The 15,579-nt window shown below is 41.3% G+C and overlaps 1 protein-coding gene across 7 annotated transcripts in view; it reads right to left on the bottom strand.

Annotated features, from left to right (window-relative positions):
• The window catches only part of brinp2 (bone morphogenetic protein/retinoic acid inducible neural-specific 2), a 203,247-nt gene that overhangs the window by 44,094 nt on the left and 143,574 nt on the right, over positions 1–15,579 (bottom strand). For all 7 annotated transcript variants that reach the window (XM_086203891.1, XM_086203892.1, XM_086203889.1 and 4 more), the window contains one exon: positions 8,000–8,105. In XM_086203891.1, coding sequence (XP_086060017.1) covers positions 8,000–8,105 — 106 coding nt within the window. The remainder of the gene's footprint in view (positions 1–7,999; positions 8,106–15,579) is intronic.

Below are 15,579 nucleotides of genomic sequence, written 5' to 3'. Positions count from 1 at the left end.
GAGCAAAAGTAGAATAGATTATGTTTCAGAAACACCTGTTAAAAGATTTCTTTAATCCTGATCCTGAACAGTTTTTGAAGATGGTGAGGATTAAACTTCCTGAGATATATTAGTTTTTTCTAGTGTTAGAGTTGGGATCAGCTGAGGATGCCTATCTTAGTCTTCCTTTGTAAGACACACTGCTCAGATTTCTTTACAGAACCTGAATGCAACATGCAAGTTCTAGCGATCAAATGAACTTGTGTGATGTTTTAACGTATACGGAGGAAACTGTGAGGTTATTAAGTAGATAGAGGGTAAACCCAGGGTAGGGTTACACTTATCGATACAATCCAATGTCCTCTGAGGGCAAACAGATGTACAGTACCTGAAGGACCTCTGAGAAGAATTAGTGTAAAAGTGTGCCAGTGGTGGAGGCTGGGGGTCCGTCTAGCCACAGGTGAATTTAGCCAAGTGGTTTAGGTGCTTAAGTTTAAAGATAATCCAGACCACAGTTTATTGGCCATTACTGATATTTAATTTAAACTGATTTATCTAGAAAGTATTAAAAAATACAGCAGTAATAATTTAATCAATAATTAAAAAAGAAATTAACACAAGTAAAAGAAACATGCAGGAAAAAAGCCAAAAAAGAGGGAGGGGGAGGGTGTCGACATTCATGATATAGACACAAATGAATTCAGATACACACAAACATACACATATACACACAAAGAAAAAGAAAAAGAAAAGTGAGAAAGAAAAAATCGTAGGCAATGTCTCCTTTAACACAACTAGTTGCTATGCACATATATTGAGATGGATGAGAGGATATTAAAATAACATTGATACATTATTCGAGGAAGGGGGGTGTTGTTGCTATTTCCAAGCTAATTCTATTATGTATTCCACACATCCGTGAAGCTGAGCTCGAGGTATCTGCATTTTGTTTGCCACAACACATCTGCATTCACCGGGATACATTTTCAACTCGGAGGGTTTCTTAGTTGAATTCTGCAAACCCACTGTTTCACCTTAGCTGCTCTTTTAAGCCAGATCGCAGGTCAGCATGGTGGAGCGCTAGTAAATCCTGGCGACCTGGAAGGACCACAACGGGGTGGGTCTGCAACAGAGGTTTTCATGGAGCACCAAGCTGTTTGGTTCACCGGACCCCAGATGGAATTTCTGCGAGCGGCTCAATTTACAGCAAGGTGCTGCTCCTATTTTTTTTAATCTACTGCTGCTTCTATTGTCAGGCCCTTTTTCTGTGTCCATGTTCTCCTTGTACACGGTTGGAAAGGATGGTTACACTTTTCAGTAACATTCTATTGACATGCAGGGAAGATTAAACCAAAACCATAACGTATTAACTGTTTTTATGGTATCTGTTTAGTGTTGTCCAATATATTGATAAGATACCTGTTAAAAATATCTCAACGCCATGGCAACAATAATCATTAACATAAGACTTGCGCCAAGGAGGTGCATAGCGAGGACGTAGCCTCTACGGGACAAAACTGTGGTTTAGGTCCTCTTAAGTGTACTCTCGGTTGCATGTTTGCACATTGATGTGATTATGAAAGTGATTTAGTGCCATTTATAAAATCCGTAAATGACTATTCCCGACATAGTCAGGTTAATAATTGAAGTCTTTGAACAGGACGGATGCTTGTCCAAGTTAGATGTGCTGAATCCCTCCGACCGTGTAACTTCTTTGATAGACAGGCTTTGTTTTGTTTGCCTGTCTGGTGAGTGAATCAAGGCCATATTTTACTTTGAGTGTCTGCATCATTAAACAAGGTGAGAGCGTCTACAATCACGCCCCCTGTTTCATCTCCATGAAAGCTGAAGCGGGAGAGAATGCTAGCAGAATGCTGCTCACACACACACACACACACACACACACACACACACACACACACACACACACACACACACACACACGCACGCACGCTGTCACACATCAATGCAATACGGGAAATACGGCTCTTATCTAAATGCTGTCCTAAACTACTGATGGCACAGATGATAATAACATATATTACAATATAAACTGGCCATAATAATGTGTTTAACGGCTGGGCGTGCAATATGTCTTTACGCAGCACCACTATAAATGTGAAAGTGGAGCTGCTGTGGAGGTTTTGAGAAGAACCCATCCGTTCTATAACTCACCCACAGTTTGCTGAGTGACTGATTGTCGACTAATGAAGAAATCAATGTGGCAGTTTTGTCTTTTTTTGTTTTTTTGAAGGTCAGTCACCCGCCTGCTCTGGTGACGGAGGAAAGGCTGGCATAGTCAGTGTATAAACCCTCAAAGACAGCAGGTCCTGCATGTACAGTTAACAATTATTCACAGTGTGATTAGAACACACAGACATGTACTGCTGCACGCACTGATCCGGCCATATGGGAAGGTTACATAGTATTCTCTGAGGGAAAGAGAAAGAATGCCGTACATCAGTATGAGAATATGTTCAGCATGAGGTTGGGAATAATAAAGGCCGCTTGTGGGTGTGGCTGTGAAGACTAAATGGAAAAGAAACTCTGAAAATGTCTTTATGCTTCTGTGTATTGTTTGTTATACTGTGAGGTCTGCAGCGAGTGCTGTTTGTCTTAAAGGAACACAATTTTGAGAAACATGGTTACTTACCAGCTTCCCCAGAGCCGGCAAGAAGATGGATACTCCTCTCTCTGCCATGTGAGCATTAGGGAGCTGAGACCCACAGAGCTCAGCTGACCGCTACTTAGCTTAGCACAATGAATGGTCGTGGAAGAGCAGGTTAGCATAGCTCCATCTTGTCAACATTAATATATCTTCCTTTATTTTGCTTCCGTTTCAGTTTGCATGGGAGCTGAAATGAAGTCTGCTGAAACACCTCGGTGTGTATTGTGGGCATGTAGACTAGCAGTTCAGAATAATGGCAATAATCGATCATAAAAATAGGAAAAAGGACTGAAAGTGGTATGACCATTTCCAGCCTTGCAGCATTACAGAAGCCTGTTGAATAAATGTTCAGGGGACTGTGGGAAAGGGCCTATTTCAAGTCAAACATACAGCCAAGGACATGCAGTATAGGTCTGAGCCGTGTTTCTCATTTAAATTTCATGTGTAGGGTAAAGATTCTATATCATCTGAGTGTGAATTTTCATGAGCAACAGTCCCACACAGGTAAAGGCTCTTCCAGTGGGCTCTTGTTTTTCCTCTCCTGGCTTGGTACTTGGTGTGTTCTGGGTGATGCATGTATATGGAGATTGGTCCAACGCATGGTCCCATGGCGTTTCATGATATTTGTATGAAATAGATATTCATAAAGGTACAAATGCTGTGCCAAATGTTATGCGTGTTTGCCCTCCACTAAGTGGAAGACAAGGGGATGCCACTAACACTGCAGGAAGTGTTAGTTGCCTCCCACCATTAAACACAAGAAGAAGAAGAAGACACGGGAGGTGGAAGCTTTCTCCTGCAGCCACAGGCAGCAGGACCACATTTCTCCGAGCCATTCTGCTCCACTTCCCTCTGTCTGTCTCACTTAACTCTATTTATGTGTGTGTTTGTCTGCCCGTTCGTCTTTCTCGCTATATTTCAAGATACAGCTGAAAAATAGGCTCAATAAGAGTGTTGTACAAGCAGTTCCTGCCTGTTTACTTCCTGCCCGGCTTGACGTGTTTCCTCATGGGTCACGAAAAAAAATACACACTCAAGCTAGCTACAGCTTTCCCACCTCCACGTGTGGCCCAGCCTGTGAATGCAGCAGGGTCAAAGGTTTCATTCTGTCCACCTTAGAGTGACATTTTATTGTATTTTCTTTTCTTGTATAAATACAATAAAACATACGCGCATCTGTACATTTTGTTTACTAAACTGGTAACTAAATCCCGAGATGATTGTACACAGATGTTATCATTCAAATGAAACAATATTACGTTAAAACTGTTAATATTTGTGCCATTTCAAACAATTATCTCACACGCAACCTTTATTCAAATAGGAATAGCCTCTGCACATCCTTAGTCACCACTACTGCTGTTAGTGTTCGCTACAGAAACATGGACATTTCCAACATGCATCTTCAAACTGGAGCTTTCACATGCAGAAGTGATGTTGGTAGACTGAGCACTGGCTGACCTGTGCTCCCGGTGCTGCTGGTGTAGAAAAAAAAAAGTTTCTCATTAAAGTTGTAGAACTGCTCGTTCAGAAAATGTTTGGTGGGTGTCAGTAGGTATGTTGTTGTTGAACTCCTAATGACGCGCGCACACACACACACACACACACACGCACTCACGCGCACGCACGCATACTGAAGCACACCACCCACACTCAGAGAGACAAGCTGTACACACGATGGAGCTGAGCAGAAGAGGTTTAATGTTTCATACTGACCAGCTTTTACTCTATAAAATTAATAGTGATTTCAAAACTCCACTTCATGGCACTGTTCTGACTCAAGGCGAAAGTCAGAATGTTTTTGTCAACCACTGAGTTGAGGGAGAGGGAAATGTAGCCACTGTTGGCATTAATGCAGAGCTCTTCATTTCACACACACACACACACACACACAGACACACACACACACACGCCCACGCAAAGCCTAAAGGGACACAAAACAGATGCGCAATCAGTCAGAAATAAAAAAAGAGTATAAAGTGAGAACAGTGTGAGTGGAAAAAGTGAGTGAGTGCTGGAGCAATCAGGGAATAAAGGTTTTTTTTTCTTGCCTAGAGAATGTACAGCACAGAGCTTTAGAATTTCTTCTTTATCACTGACATTATGTAAAAGTTTTTTGTCTTCTACACACTTTTTGTCCCCTCTTTTATGATTTATCAGCTGCACAGAGGCTAAAGAACACAGAATGGTGGAGCAGTTAGAGGGGTTCTCTTTACGGGTAGAAATAAGGAATCTCAAGAATATTCAGGCCAACATTCACTTCAGGAAAACCCTTATTAGGAAGAGGTAATGGTGCTATACTGTGTTTTAAAATAGCATCCCACTCACAAGCATGAGCTCTGCAAGTGCAGACCGTCAGGCTAATTAGCCATGACTGAGGTTGACCTATCGATACATCAGACCTCAAACTTATTTATAGTGAAGTGGAGGAAAGAGTTTCTACCAATAATCATAAACTTCCACAAGTGCTCATTCTTGAACTACAACTAATTATAACTCACCAAGAAACATCATCGATGTCCTTTCGAAAAAATTACGCCTCATCATGGGAGTATTTCCAGGCTGATATAAATTCTAACATTCAACAATAACACTAAGGTTGATGAATGTATAATAAAGGTCCTGAATAAATTCAGAACAAGGACTTTCATAAGATTGAAATAAATTACTGTAGTTTGATATTTATGTTATCAAAGTTTTAGTTCACACATGAACTAACTGTGAGATATTTATTCATCATGTCAGGGGCACATTAACCGCAGTCAAACAACACAATTACTTTTGGCTCTGGTAAAGCAAATTATACTGAAGGGTTGAAGAAATCTCAAGTCCCCACAGCGAAACACAGGCTCAGTGAGTTGTGTGAGATCTTACACTTGGGATTAGGTGGATTCTCAAGGACAAACTGAAATAACGAGAAAGTTTGGCCCTCTATGTCACCCTTTTGGAAAAGGTGGCAGACTGGTAATTATTCCTCATAGGATCGTGCCTCAAAGAAAAAGGCAAGGCCAAGAGGACGGCAGGTGTGATAGTATTTTTATATTTCTTTTTGTTCTGCGCTACGTGCTTGTGTGCCAAAAAGCTAAAAGAAAGTTGTGAATATCCTTTGAGCTTCAATAGCAGTCAAGTCATAGCAGTTGTAACGATAGACGTAGACTTTACCGCTGAATTATTAACACCCAAAGCGATACAATACACAGAGCGCTGCTTCTGAACTAATAGACTGGAGTTTTCTTGCTTGTGTGTGTGTGTTTTACTTGAACCAGTGAGCATATTCTGTGATTTACAAGCTGCCTGAATGGCCAGTGGTGATATGTGCACAGCAAGATTAAAATGTTGGGGACAATAATGTTCCTGCTGCAGAACGTCAGCTCTGCACGTGAACCTTATCACTATTTAACTGAATAAAACTGAGACCCATCAGCTTCCACAAAAAAATAAAACAAAATTACCGTTGTTCCTTAACACCTATTTGTGTACTCTAAAGGTTATTCCTGCTCTTGACTGCCACTTTAAGATCGCAAGAGGAATGAACAGAGTCTGAAGCTAAATGTTAAATTGGCTCCCAGCACCTTTTCTACTTTAGTGGTACGCAAAGCACTTCACGGTGTTGCATCATTCACCCGTCTTGCAGGCTGCTGCCATGCAGGATGCCAACTCATCAGGAGTAATTAGGGGTTCACTGTCTTGAACATCACTTTGACAAAGTGTCCAAGGAGCTGAGGGATCAAACCCAAAATCCCTTTAGCATCCTACGGATGAGGCAGCCATCCATAGCGAGGATCAGTCTTACAGTGCTGAGAACAGAACTGCAGAAAAATAAATACTCACCTAAAAAAACCTGTATCATTTACTTGTATGTTGTATTGAACCATTACCAACAGCCCTTTCTTGGCTCTGCAGTTTTATCACGCAGTGCTTCCTCGTACTCCTACGCGAGCAACACTTTGTATCACTCTGCTTCAATTTAAACACTTTGATCTGGCAAAAGAAAGTAAAGAAAGAAAATACGAGAGTAAAAAAATTTAAAATGTTGAAAATTGTAAACGAAAAAAGAAAATACGTGAGTAAAAAATTTAAAATGTTGAAAATTGTAAACCGAATTATCAATTTTTATTTAGGTGGGCATTTATTTGATTATCAAAATAAGTTTTCTTGCAGTTCCCTTGTTCGCCTCTGCTTTGTCCGCACAGAAGATGCGTGACTTCAGATCGGTACCATGGATGACTGCCTCACATAGCCACAGTTCAATAAATCCAAAATATCAACTGAAAAAGGAATATTAAAGCACATTTGCATAATAATCCACTCATTTACTCCATCTTCGCAACAAAAAAGCTGATTTTCAAAAAACCTGTTGGTAGGGTGGAGCTTGAGTCAGGGATTACATGTGACAGTGGATTCATTCAGCCTCTCTCTGTAGTTTGATGTGTTTGTTGTGTGGTTTAAGCTCACACTGTCTACTGTGTTGAATCCTGAAACTATGTTTTTGTCCCTAAATAACTACATCAGGAAGGATATTCGCAATGGAAGTTTGGAGAGTGTATGAGTGGACAAGCCGTCAAACTCATATATGTGATCGTTTCTCTACACATTAATAATAAACACGTTCATGGAGAGCTGAGGGGAGATGAAGTCATGTGATAGGACAAATTAGAGATTGACTAGATCCAAAAAGCCTCTTGTCATTTTACAGTTAAATGATGGTTAAAAAAAAAAAAAATCAACAAACTCAAAATGGCCATTCATTATTTATTTGTGTCATTAATAAAACTCTGCTTCATCCCCCCCCCCCTCCAATGATTAGTTTTTAAAAAATCTGCAAATGAGAGAAGCACACTTGCACGAATAACAGGCAACATGCAACTCCACAAGAAGGACTGTGTCGCATCTGTGCTTGATAAAAAGCCAGAGAAACTTCAGGATCTCTGGCCCCTGAGTGTTCCCGCTGTAACTGGAAGGGTTAGATCAGGGTCAGTGTGGCAGGACACGGCCCATCTACAGCCTGGTAAGATAACAGATTCCCCATAAGACTGAGAGCCACTCAGGCAGAACAGACATATAAACTACTGCAGCGTAAAGTAATGGGTCATCCCGGTCAACTACTACACACAGGAGGTGAGAGACTTGGCAGGTTGGTGGATGGAGGCGCCAGGATGTGTGTTCAAGTGTCTGTTTAGGAAAAAATTCTATCTTCAGGGCTGTGACTGTGTACGTTGTTCATGAATTTAAGATGAATGTCTGTGACAGAGAGCGTACGTGTGTGCAAGAGTGTGTGCGAGAGAGAGAGAGAGAGAGAGAGAGAGAGAGAGAGAGAGAGAGAGAGAGAGAGAGAGAGAGATCCAATCTTACCCTTTAGGTGGATCTTATTTTCCGGACTGTGCACCAACACCGAGCTAACTGAATCCAAGCTGTCATAGTTACTGCAGCCGAGAGGCCCCGTCCTTGTTTCGGTTACCTAGGAAACAGGAAGGACAGATCTGTTTACTATAAATATACATATATAAACTAGAGCTGAACAGAGATGTCTTTATCTGCTTCTCTGATCGAACAGAACCAGAAGTGGTGGGTATGGGTTTGTACTGGAAACAATGTTCATTCCGGCAACTGTGATTTTGTAAACCTAATATTCATGTAAAACTAAACCATAGTGGCATCAAAACATCAATAGGACATCAGTGTATTATTAATCAAGACAAAAATTTCCATATCTGAATACTTTACTTTTCATCTTTGCTCTTTTAATGTATAAGTTTTACAAAGTGTCTTTACGTAGCTTTTAGCCTTTTTCTGGTGGAATACATCAATTTGCCACCTCAGGGTTTTGACACAACACTTCCTCCTCCTCCTCCGCCTCGATGTGAGAGATTCTCGGAGTGATAACTGAGGAAATGGCCAGCTCTCATCCCAGTGCTTGTTGTGCTGGCACAGGGCAGGTGACAACAGAATATAGCCTCCACGTTCCAATCCTCTGCACTAGACAGTGAAATCCTATGTCGCACTCAGATGGGGCATTTCATCTTCTGACTATCTGACAAGTCAATTATGGAGCATTTTTCTTGAATATAGAGAAAAAGAAATGTGTTTTTTCAAGTACTGAATGGGATATTTTCAGGTTCAGGTGAATATTTGATACATCTACATGTGCGAGAAGGTTTTGTTGTAGCGCAGCTTTAGAGGTGAATCAGGTGGATGTTCCCACAGCGCTTGCGGAAGGCTGTGCACGTGGAGGCCATGCACATGGAGGCTCTGACTGCCACACCTGCAGCCACAGCTGTCTGCATTATTGCAAAACACATTTGATACAGCATAGGAACACCCAAATATAACCCAGGACAGGTCACCAGCAGCGATATAGCCTCCACAATGGCCATGAAAAACAAAATCAGACCTTCCTAAAACGAAAAATACATTATGAGGAGTTGTGAAACAGGATTACTGTATTATGCCTTTTTCTAGCTAACGCTAACATGTGTTTCTAATTATCATGGGAAAAAAAAAAGATAAACTATGTTTTTTCTCACATTAAGTGCACAACTGATGAAGCTTAAAAAAACAAAATTATGAATTATTCAACACCCGACCCTGCCTGAGGGTCCCAGGGATTACGGATTGACCTACACATCGCAACCAGAGACACTAGACTCTGACCTCTCTAGAGAGAGAGAGAGAGGGAGAGGGAGAGGGAGAGAGAGAGAGAGAGAGAGAGAGAGAGAGAGAGAGAGAGACAGAGAGAGAGAGAGTGTGTTATCTGTGCTGGACCAGCGCTGCAGAACCATTATTGTAAAAGCAGCACTTCAGCTGAAACTTCTGACACAGACCTGGGCCCCCGTGTCAGCACAGTCAGTTGTAAGCATAGTGTTTAACACCATCTTAGTGATCTTAGTGCAGCTTTTGATACCACTGACCACCATATCCATCTACAGAGACTGGAACATATCATTGGCTTGAAAGGAACTGCACTAAACTGGTTCAGGTCATATTTACAAGGTCGATCTTAGTTCGCACTAACTAATGATAACCCCTCTGAAACTTATGGATTTCTACAAGGCTCTGTGCTTGGACCAATCCTCTTCACCCTTTATCTGCTTCCTTTCGGTCACATTATTAGGAAACACTCAATTAATTTTCACGGCTATGCTGACGACACACAGCTGTACTTATCAATGCATCCACGTGAAATAAATCAGCTGACTAAACTAGAGGCTTGTCTAAAGGAGATAAAAACTTCGATGACCCATAATTTCCTTCTATTAAACTCTGATAAAACTGAAGTCATTGTCCTGGGCCCAAAACATTTTAGAGACACCCTATCTAATGAGATAGGTGCCCTGGAAGGTATTACCTTGGCCCCCCGCACGGCCGTAAGGAACCTAGGAGTTCTCTTTGATCAGGATCTGTCCTTTAATGCCCACATTAAGCAAATTGGTGGTCCAAAATGCTGCTGCCCGCGTGTTGACTAGAACTAGTAGAAGAGACCATGTCTGTCCTGTACTGGCTTCTCTGCATTGGCTCCCTGTCAAATTCAGAATAGAATTCAAAATTCTCCTTCTAACATACAAAGTCCTCAACAGTCAGGCTCCTTCATAAATGACAGAGCTCATAGTTCCCTGTTATCTTAAGTAGAACCCTTCGCTCCCAGGATGCAGGGTTACTGGTGGTTCCTAGAGTTTCTAAAAGTAGAATGGGAGCCAGAGCCTTCAGCTATCAGGCTCCCCTCCTGTGGAACCGTCTCCCAGTTTTGGTCCGGGATGCAGACACCCTCTCTACCTTTAAGAGCAGACTCAAGACCTTCCTTTTTGATCAGGCTTATAGTTAGGGCTGCTTAGACTGGCCCTTAGATATGCTGCTGTAGGCTTAGGCTGCTGGGGGATCTCCCATGGTGCACTGGGCTTCTCTCTACTCCTCTCTGTACTCCTATATTTGTCATACATAAATCATACTCATACGTATTACTAACTCGTCTTCTTCTCCAGAGCCTTTGGGCTCCCCTCATCCCAGATCCCGGGTGCTGCTGGAGGAGGCTGCAGACCTGAAGAGGCTCAAGCTGCCACCTGTAGCTCCACCTGCTCATGTCCCCGTCTGTCCATCAGTCTCTTCCCTTTATCGCTCTCTTTATCTCTGTCCCTCTCTTTCCTTCTGCATATCTGTCTTCCTCCATTATCTGTCTTTGTCTCTGCCCCGCTCTCCTGCTCTCTTTCCCCCCAACCGGTCAAAGCAGAAGGCCGTCCTCATTGAGCCTGGGTCTGCTTGACGTTCCTGCCTGTTAAAAGGAAGGTTTTTGTCGCCGCTGTTGCAGGATGTGCTTGCTCATGGAGAATTGTTGGGTGTAGATTCATTGTAGGAGTGTGGTACTGGACCTGCTCTACTTGTAAAGTGTCATGAGATAACTTTTGTTGTGATTTGGCGCCATATAAATAAAACTGACTTGACTTGACATAATGCTTTGCAAAGGAATTCATTACTCAAACATCTAAACTAAACACAAAAGACCTCATTTTTATTTATTTCAAATTCTCCTCGGTGTACCTCACCCTTTAGTTTTTGCCAATGGTTTAAAAAACAAAATTCAGCACGGCAAGGTCAACACGCAAATAATAATAGTGAGTGAGACTCTTCATATATCATGAATACAGGAAAGTCACACATTATTGAATAATCTCAAGGTAGGCGAAGAAAAACACAAAACAAATGACAACATTATAATTATATTTATTTATCATAAGGACTAACTGCCACACATCAAAATTGCTCCCTGAGAGAACAGAAATCACGCCACTAGAAGACAAACACATCAAATTACTGACTAATACACTGAAGAGTAGAATTTTATTCATTTCCATTTAAATAAATTCAGTAGGAGTGAGTTTTGGGTTTTTTGTTGTTGCGTGGACTCTATTTTTTTCTTCTTTTATGCTCTAACCCTTTGCCCGGCACCCAATCGCTGTAGTTGATGTTCACGATTTAAGGACTTCCACAGAAGCAGATATTATCGTTTCGCAACCTGCTCCCCCCGAGGTGAGTCGACGTTGGATAATTACGCCATCGTGTCTGATAATAATCAATCAATCAGAATTTACAACGTAAGTCTGCAGTGCATCAAGATGGCATCTGCTTTCTAAAGACATAAAATTTACCTTCAGGACCTTTCAGAAGATGCATATCTCACTCATCTTTCAAATATCTTGGGGGAAAAAAAAAAGAAAGTGATCGTTAAGAGATAAGCACAAGGCGAGGGGGGAAGAGTCATTTCGGCTTCTTTATGTGGTTACAGATAACCTCTCTGCATTCTGACAAAAGAGACTTAACTTGTCATTCTGTATCGACTGCACATTCAACTTCTAATCAATTTTCGCCTCTTAAAAGAGAACATACATTTGAGTATAAAGTTTAACATCCCTGCAACGGGTCTGTGCGTTCAGTGCGTTAACAGACTGGCCAGAACACTGAATTTTAACGTTGAGTCCTCTGACGCTTCTCCTGCTCTACAGCTGTCAGACTCATCAATGACAATGCGTGTTGAAGAATGAGGGGAAAAGTCCTCCAGCTCGGGCTCACATTAAAAAAACAACAACAAAAAAAACAAAGAGTAACAGAATTACTGTATGCCTCAAAAAAATACACTGTTCTGCATTTTAAACGGTGTGAAGCCCCAGCTCTAGTAAAGGCAGCGTTTATGGGCAAGGCTAGATTAGTACGTGGGCAGAGTGGGGGACTGTCCCTGGGCCACAGACACCAGCTGCTCACTATCTAGTCAATTAACTTTTCCTCTGAAACAGCTGCTTACGACGACACTATGAGAGCGGCGACAGTCAACCGAGACAGTAAAAGTTGCAGCTGGGCAGCCGCACAATGAAATGACTCGTGCTGATTCTCTGCACGTTCATTACAAACGACACAGCATCTCTGACGTTACATCGTCAGCTGATACGACCTTATTATATCTCTTTTAGCTGCTTTCATTTGCTGGCTCATCCTAATTGCCCCAGATTAAACCAAAAAAACAAACAAACAAACAAAAAAAAAACGGGGCCACTCCAGTGTTAAAAAAAACACATCTATGAACCGCAATGTTCCACCTCACGGTATGTTTTTATGACTATGATCACTATTTACTTAGAATACTCTCTAGAGATGTGGATTCTATTGGCAAAAGTCCTCAGCAGAAGCGCTGAGTAACTTTGAGCCAATACTACAGTGGCAGGAAGCTACTGAGCTGTTTTATCAAGTGGAATTCATTTTGGATACTAGTTTTTAATACACAAGCCTGTGGTGCGAAGGAATAAACCAGAGGTGGTAAATATCAGGATGTGTTTCATGTCATCTTCTACCTACGAATCATTGTGAATGCTGTGAATGGCTGCCAGCCCAGGAAAATATCTACCATGGTATGACTTTCTAAAGTACATTTTATGACTCCAAAAGGATTATGGAGGATTAACATAAGAGCAAATATGTGAAGCCCCCCCCCCCCCCTTTTTTTTGTGGAATTATTTTTGCAGGACCTGTATTCACAAAACATGTTAATATCTCGGAGTTCTTCTAAATGATACTAAAACTTCCCGGAGCGAGTCTAACACCGCTTAAACGTTCAAGATTAAGGGTGATAAGATGATACATTCAAGTGCGGGTTTTAGCCGCTGTGGAATACTCTTAGACAGGAACTCTGGGGATCCTAAAATCATGACTGACATGCCCATTATTTTTAAGAGTTCCTTCAATTCCTTGAATCCTGTACCATTGTGGAACAATTCAGGGAAGCAAGAAAATATCAGTATCTCTTAGGGTAGATTTTGGTAATTTTTTAATATATTTGTATCGTTCTAATGGCTAATATTTAGGTCTGTTCTTTTCTAATCATCATCAGCAATGAAGATATTAATTAACACTCACATTTTGAGGTTTTCCATGTTTAGGAAATACAGTAAAGAATTCAAATTCCTTGTGTATACTGCGCTTTTCATTAAATACAAAAGAAGAATATCATATAAACTTGTTTTTCTACTGGAAAATATTGACTTTGGTAAACATCTGCAACCTTAAAAACCAGCTATCAAATAATAAAATACTGAATATGCAAGAAAAAAAATCCAACATTGTGCAACCTTGCACCGTCATAGATTTCTCAGTCAATTACAGCAGCAGAGGCCCTATAGGAAGGATACATGTTACACAGCCGCGGTGCAAAGTCTGCCTCTTGCTGAGGGGCTCTACTTTAAGACAGAGAGTAAAATATTTCACTCCCACCTCCTACTTGCTGCTACAGCTGCACGCTGGCCAGAGGCATACATGGACACAGGTCAAGCACGGCCCACTCAGTGTCGCTTCCCCATGGATGACGAATTGATTTGGCTGAACACAACACTGCAGGTGGACTGCATACCAGAGATCCTCATTTAGTAGAAACAGGTGACTGATTTTCCTCTGTAGTTGCAGTCCCCGTGTGTTTGTTGTGTTTGCACTAATACATGTGTATTGGTCGTGTAGGCGAGTGTGAAGAACTTTTTGCAACCGCTAAGGAGCAACAACGATACCCGACTGTCAATCAAGCAGGAAATGGGTTGTTTTTCTGGCGCTGTGGACAGGTAATCACTGCCATCATCACGTCAGTCTGTCTTCTTCAAAAGTGATAAAATGTTTACGCTGACAAAATGAATAAACACCACCACATTAAATTTTATTATCAATATGTTTGGTGAAAGTATGACTGTCTCATTATGAATTGCTTCGAATAGTTTCCATGCATGATATGGAACTTTAAACTGCAAGAAATGTGATGAATCATTAAGAAAACAGTCCTCTGAATGGGTTCTGATCAGGATAGCTGGGGCTCACCTCATTCTAGAGGTTTTTCAAACATGTCCAACCAGGAAGAGACCCCAGGGTGGACCCACATCATGCTGAAGGGATTAAATTGTAAATTTCATGTGGGTTGGAGAGGACTTGTTATCCCCAAGGAGGAGCTGGAGGTTGCGGCTGGCTGGGTTAACCTGCTGCCTCTCTGACCTGGATCCAGATAATAGAATAATAGATTTGACAAGATTTTTTTTTAAAGCTTCTTCCTGATATTTCCAGAGTCATGATCAATGTCTGTATTTATTTTGTTATTTTGGGTGCCCTGTTTTCATTTTGATATGGAAGAGAAACAGAATATCACTGGAGATGATACAAAGGTGATGTTCCAAAGAAAGACCGGCACTGTGGTCGTTCACAGAGTCGATTCAAATCCGTTTTAATTAAATTGGAAGTAACCACACAACAATGATGTAGCAATGACACATGACAAAAGGCCATCCCACAAGCCCTGTAACAATGTGTATGTGAATTCATTTTAGGAGGTGTTGTTTGTTTACCATTCAGAACCCACATCGCAGCAGTGTGCCTGGTTACCCACCAGGAGCCATTCAGAAGCCAATGGTTTTATCTGCCTGAATTGCTAATTTGGTCTCTTATTCCTTTCTTTATTTTCATGTTTCTCTGAATAATTATCAAAAGGTTTCTCTTTCAATTTTTTTACTCAGGGTGGTTATTGTTGTTTATTATTTACTCCTTTGTCGTGATGCAGTCTACACACCATACAGCAGAGTCCAGTAATCATAGGCTTCTCAACTTCTCCACGTTAAAAATCCTTCGTTGGGTGGGTTTTTGATCTGGAGTCACTGGTTATTGCAGTGATGTAATGAAAAGTAAAATTTTAGATTTTGAAAATTTTCTTTTTTAAATTTCCTGTGTCTGACTTCCTGCACTGATGTATCTACTCTGTGCAGATTTTCACCACTGCTCTCCTGCAGCCCCTGGTGAGGATGTTATTAGTCCATTAAATGTATGAACATACCGCCCCACTATTAAAGTTAAGAACTGATATCTGAAGCATGAGCTGTGATCCACCTACCAATTTTTGCCCAAAAAAACCCCTTAAAAATTATGTGACA

The sequence above is a fragment of the Aulostomus chinensis genome, chromosome 5 (assembly GCF_037954235.1).
Source record: "Aulostomus chinensis isolate RoL2024-O1b breed Wild chromosome 5, RoL_Achi_v1.0, whole genome shotgun sequence".
Taxonomy (NCBI): domain Eukaryota; kingdom Metazoa; phylum Chordata; class Actinopteri; order Syngnathiformes; family Aulostomidae; genus Aulostomus; species Aulostomus chinensis.
The sequence above is the reverse complement of the archived record's forward strand: the minus strand, read 5'-3'. Positions and strand labels throughout refer to the sequence as shown.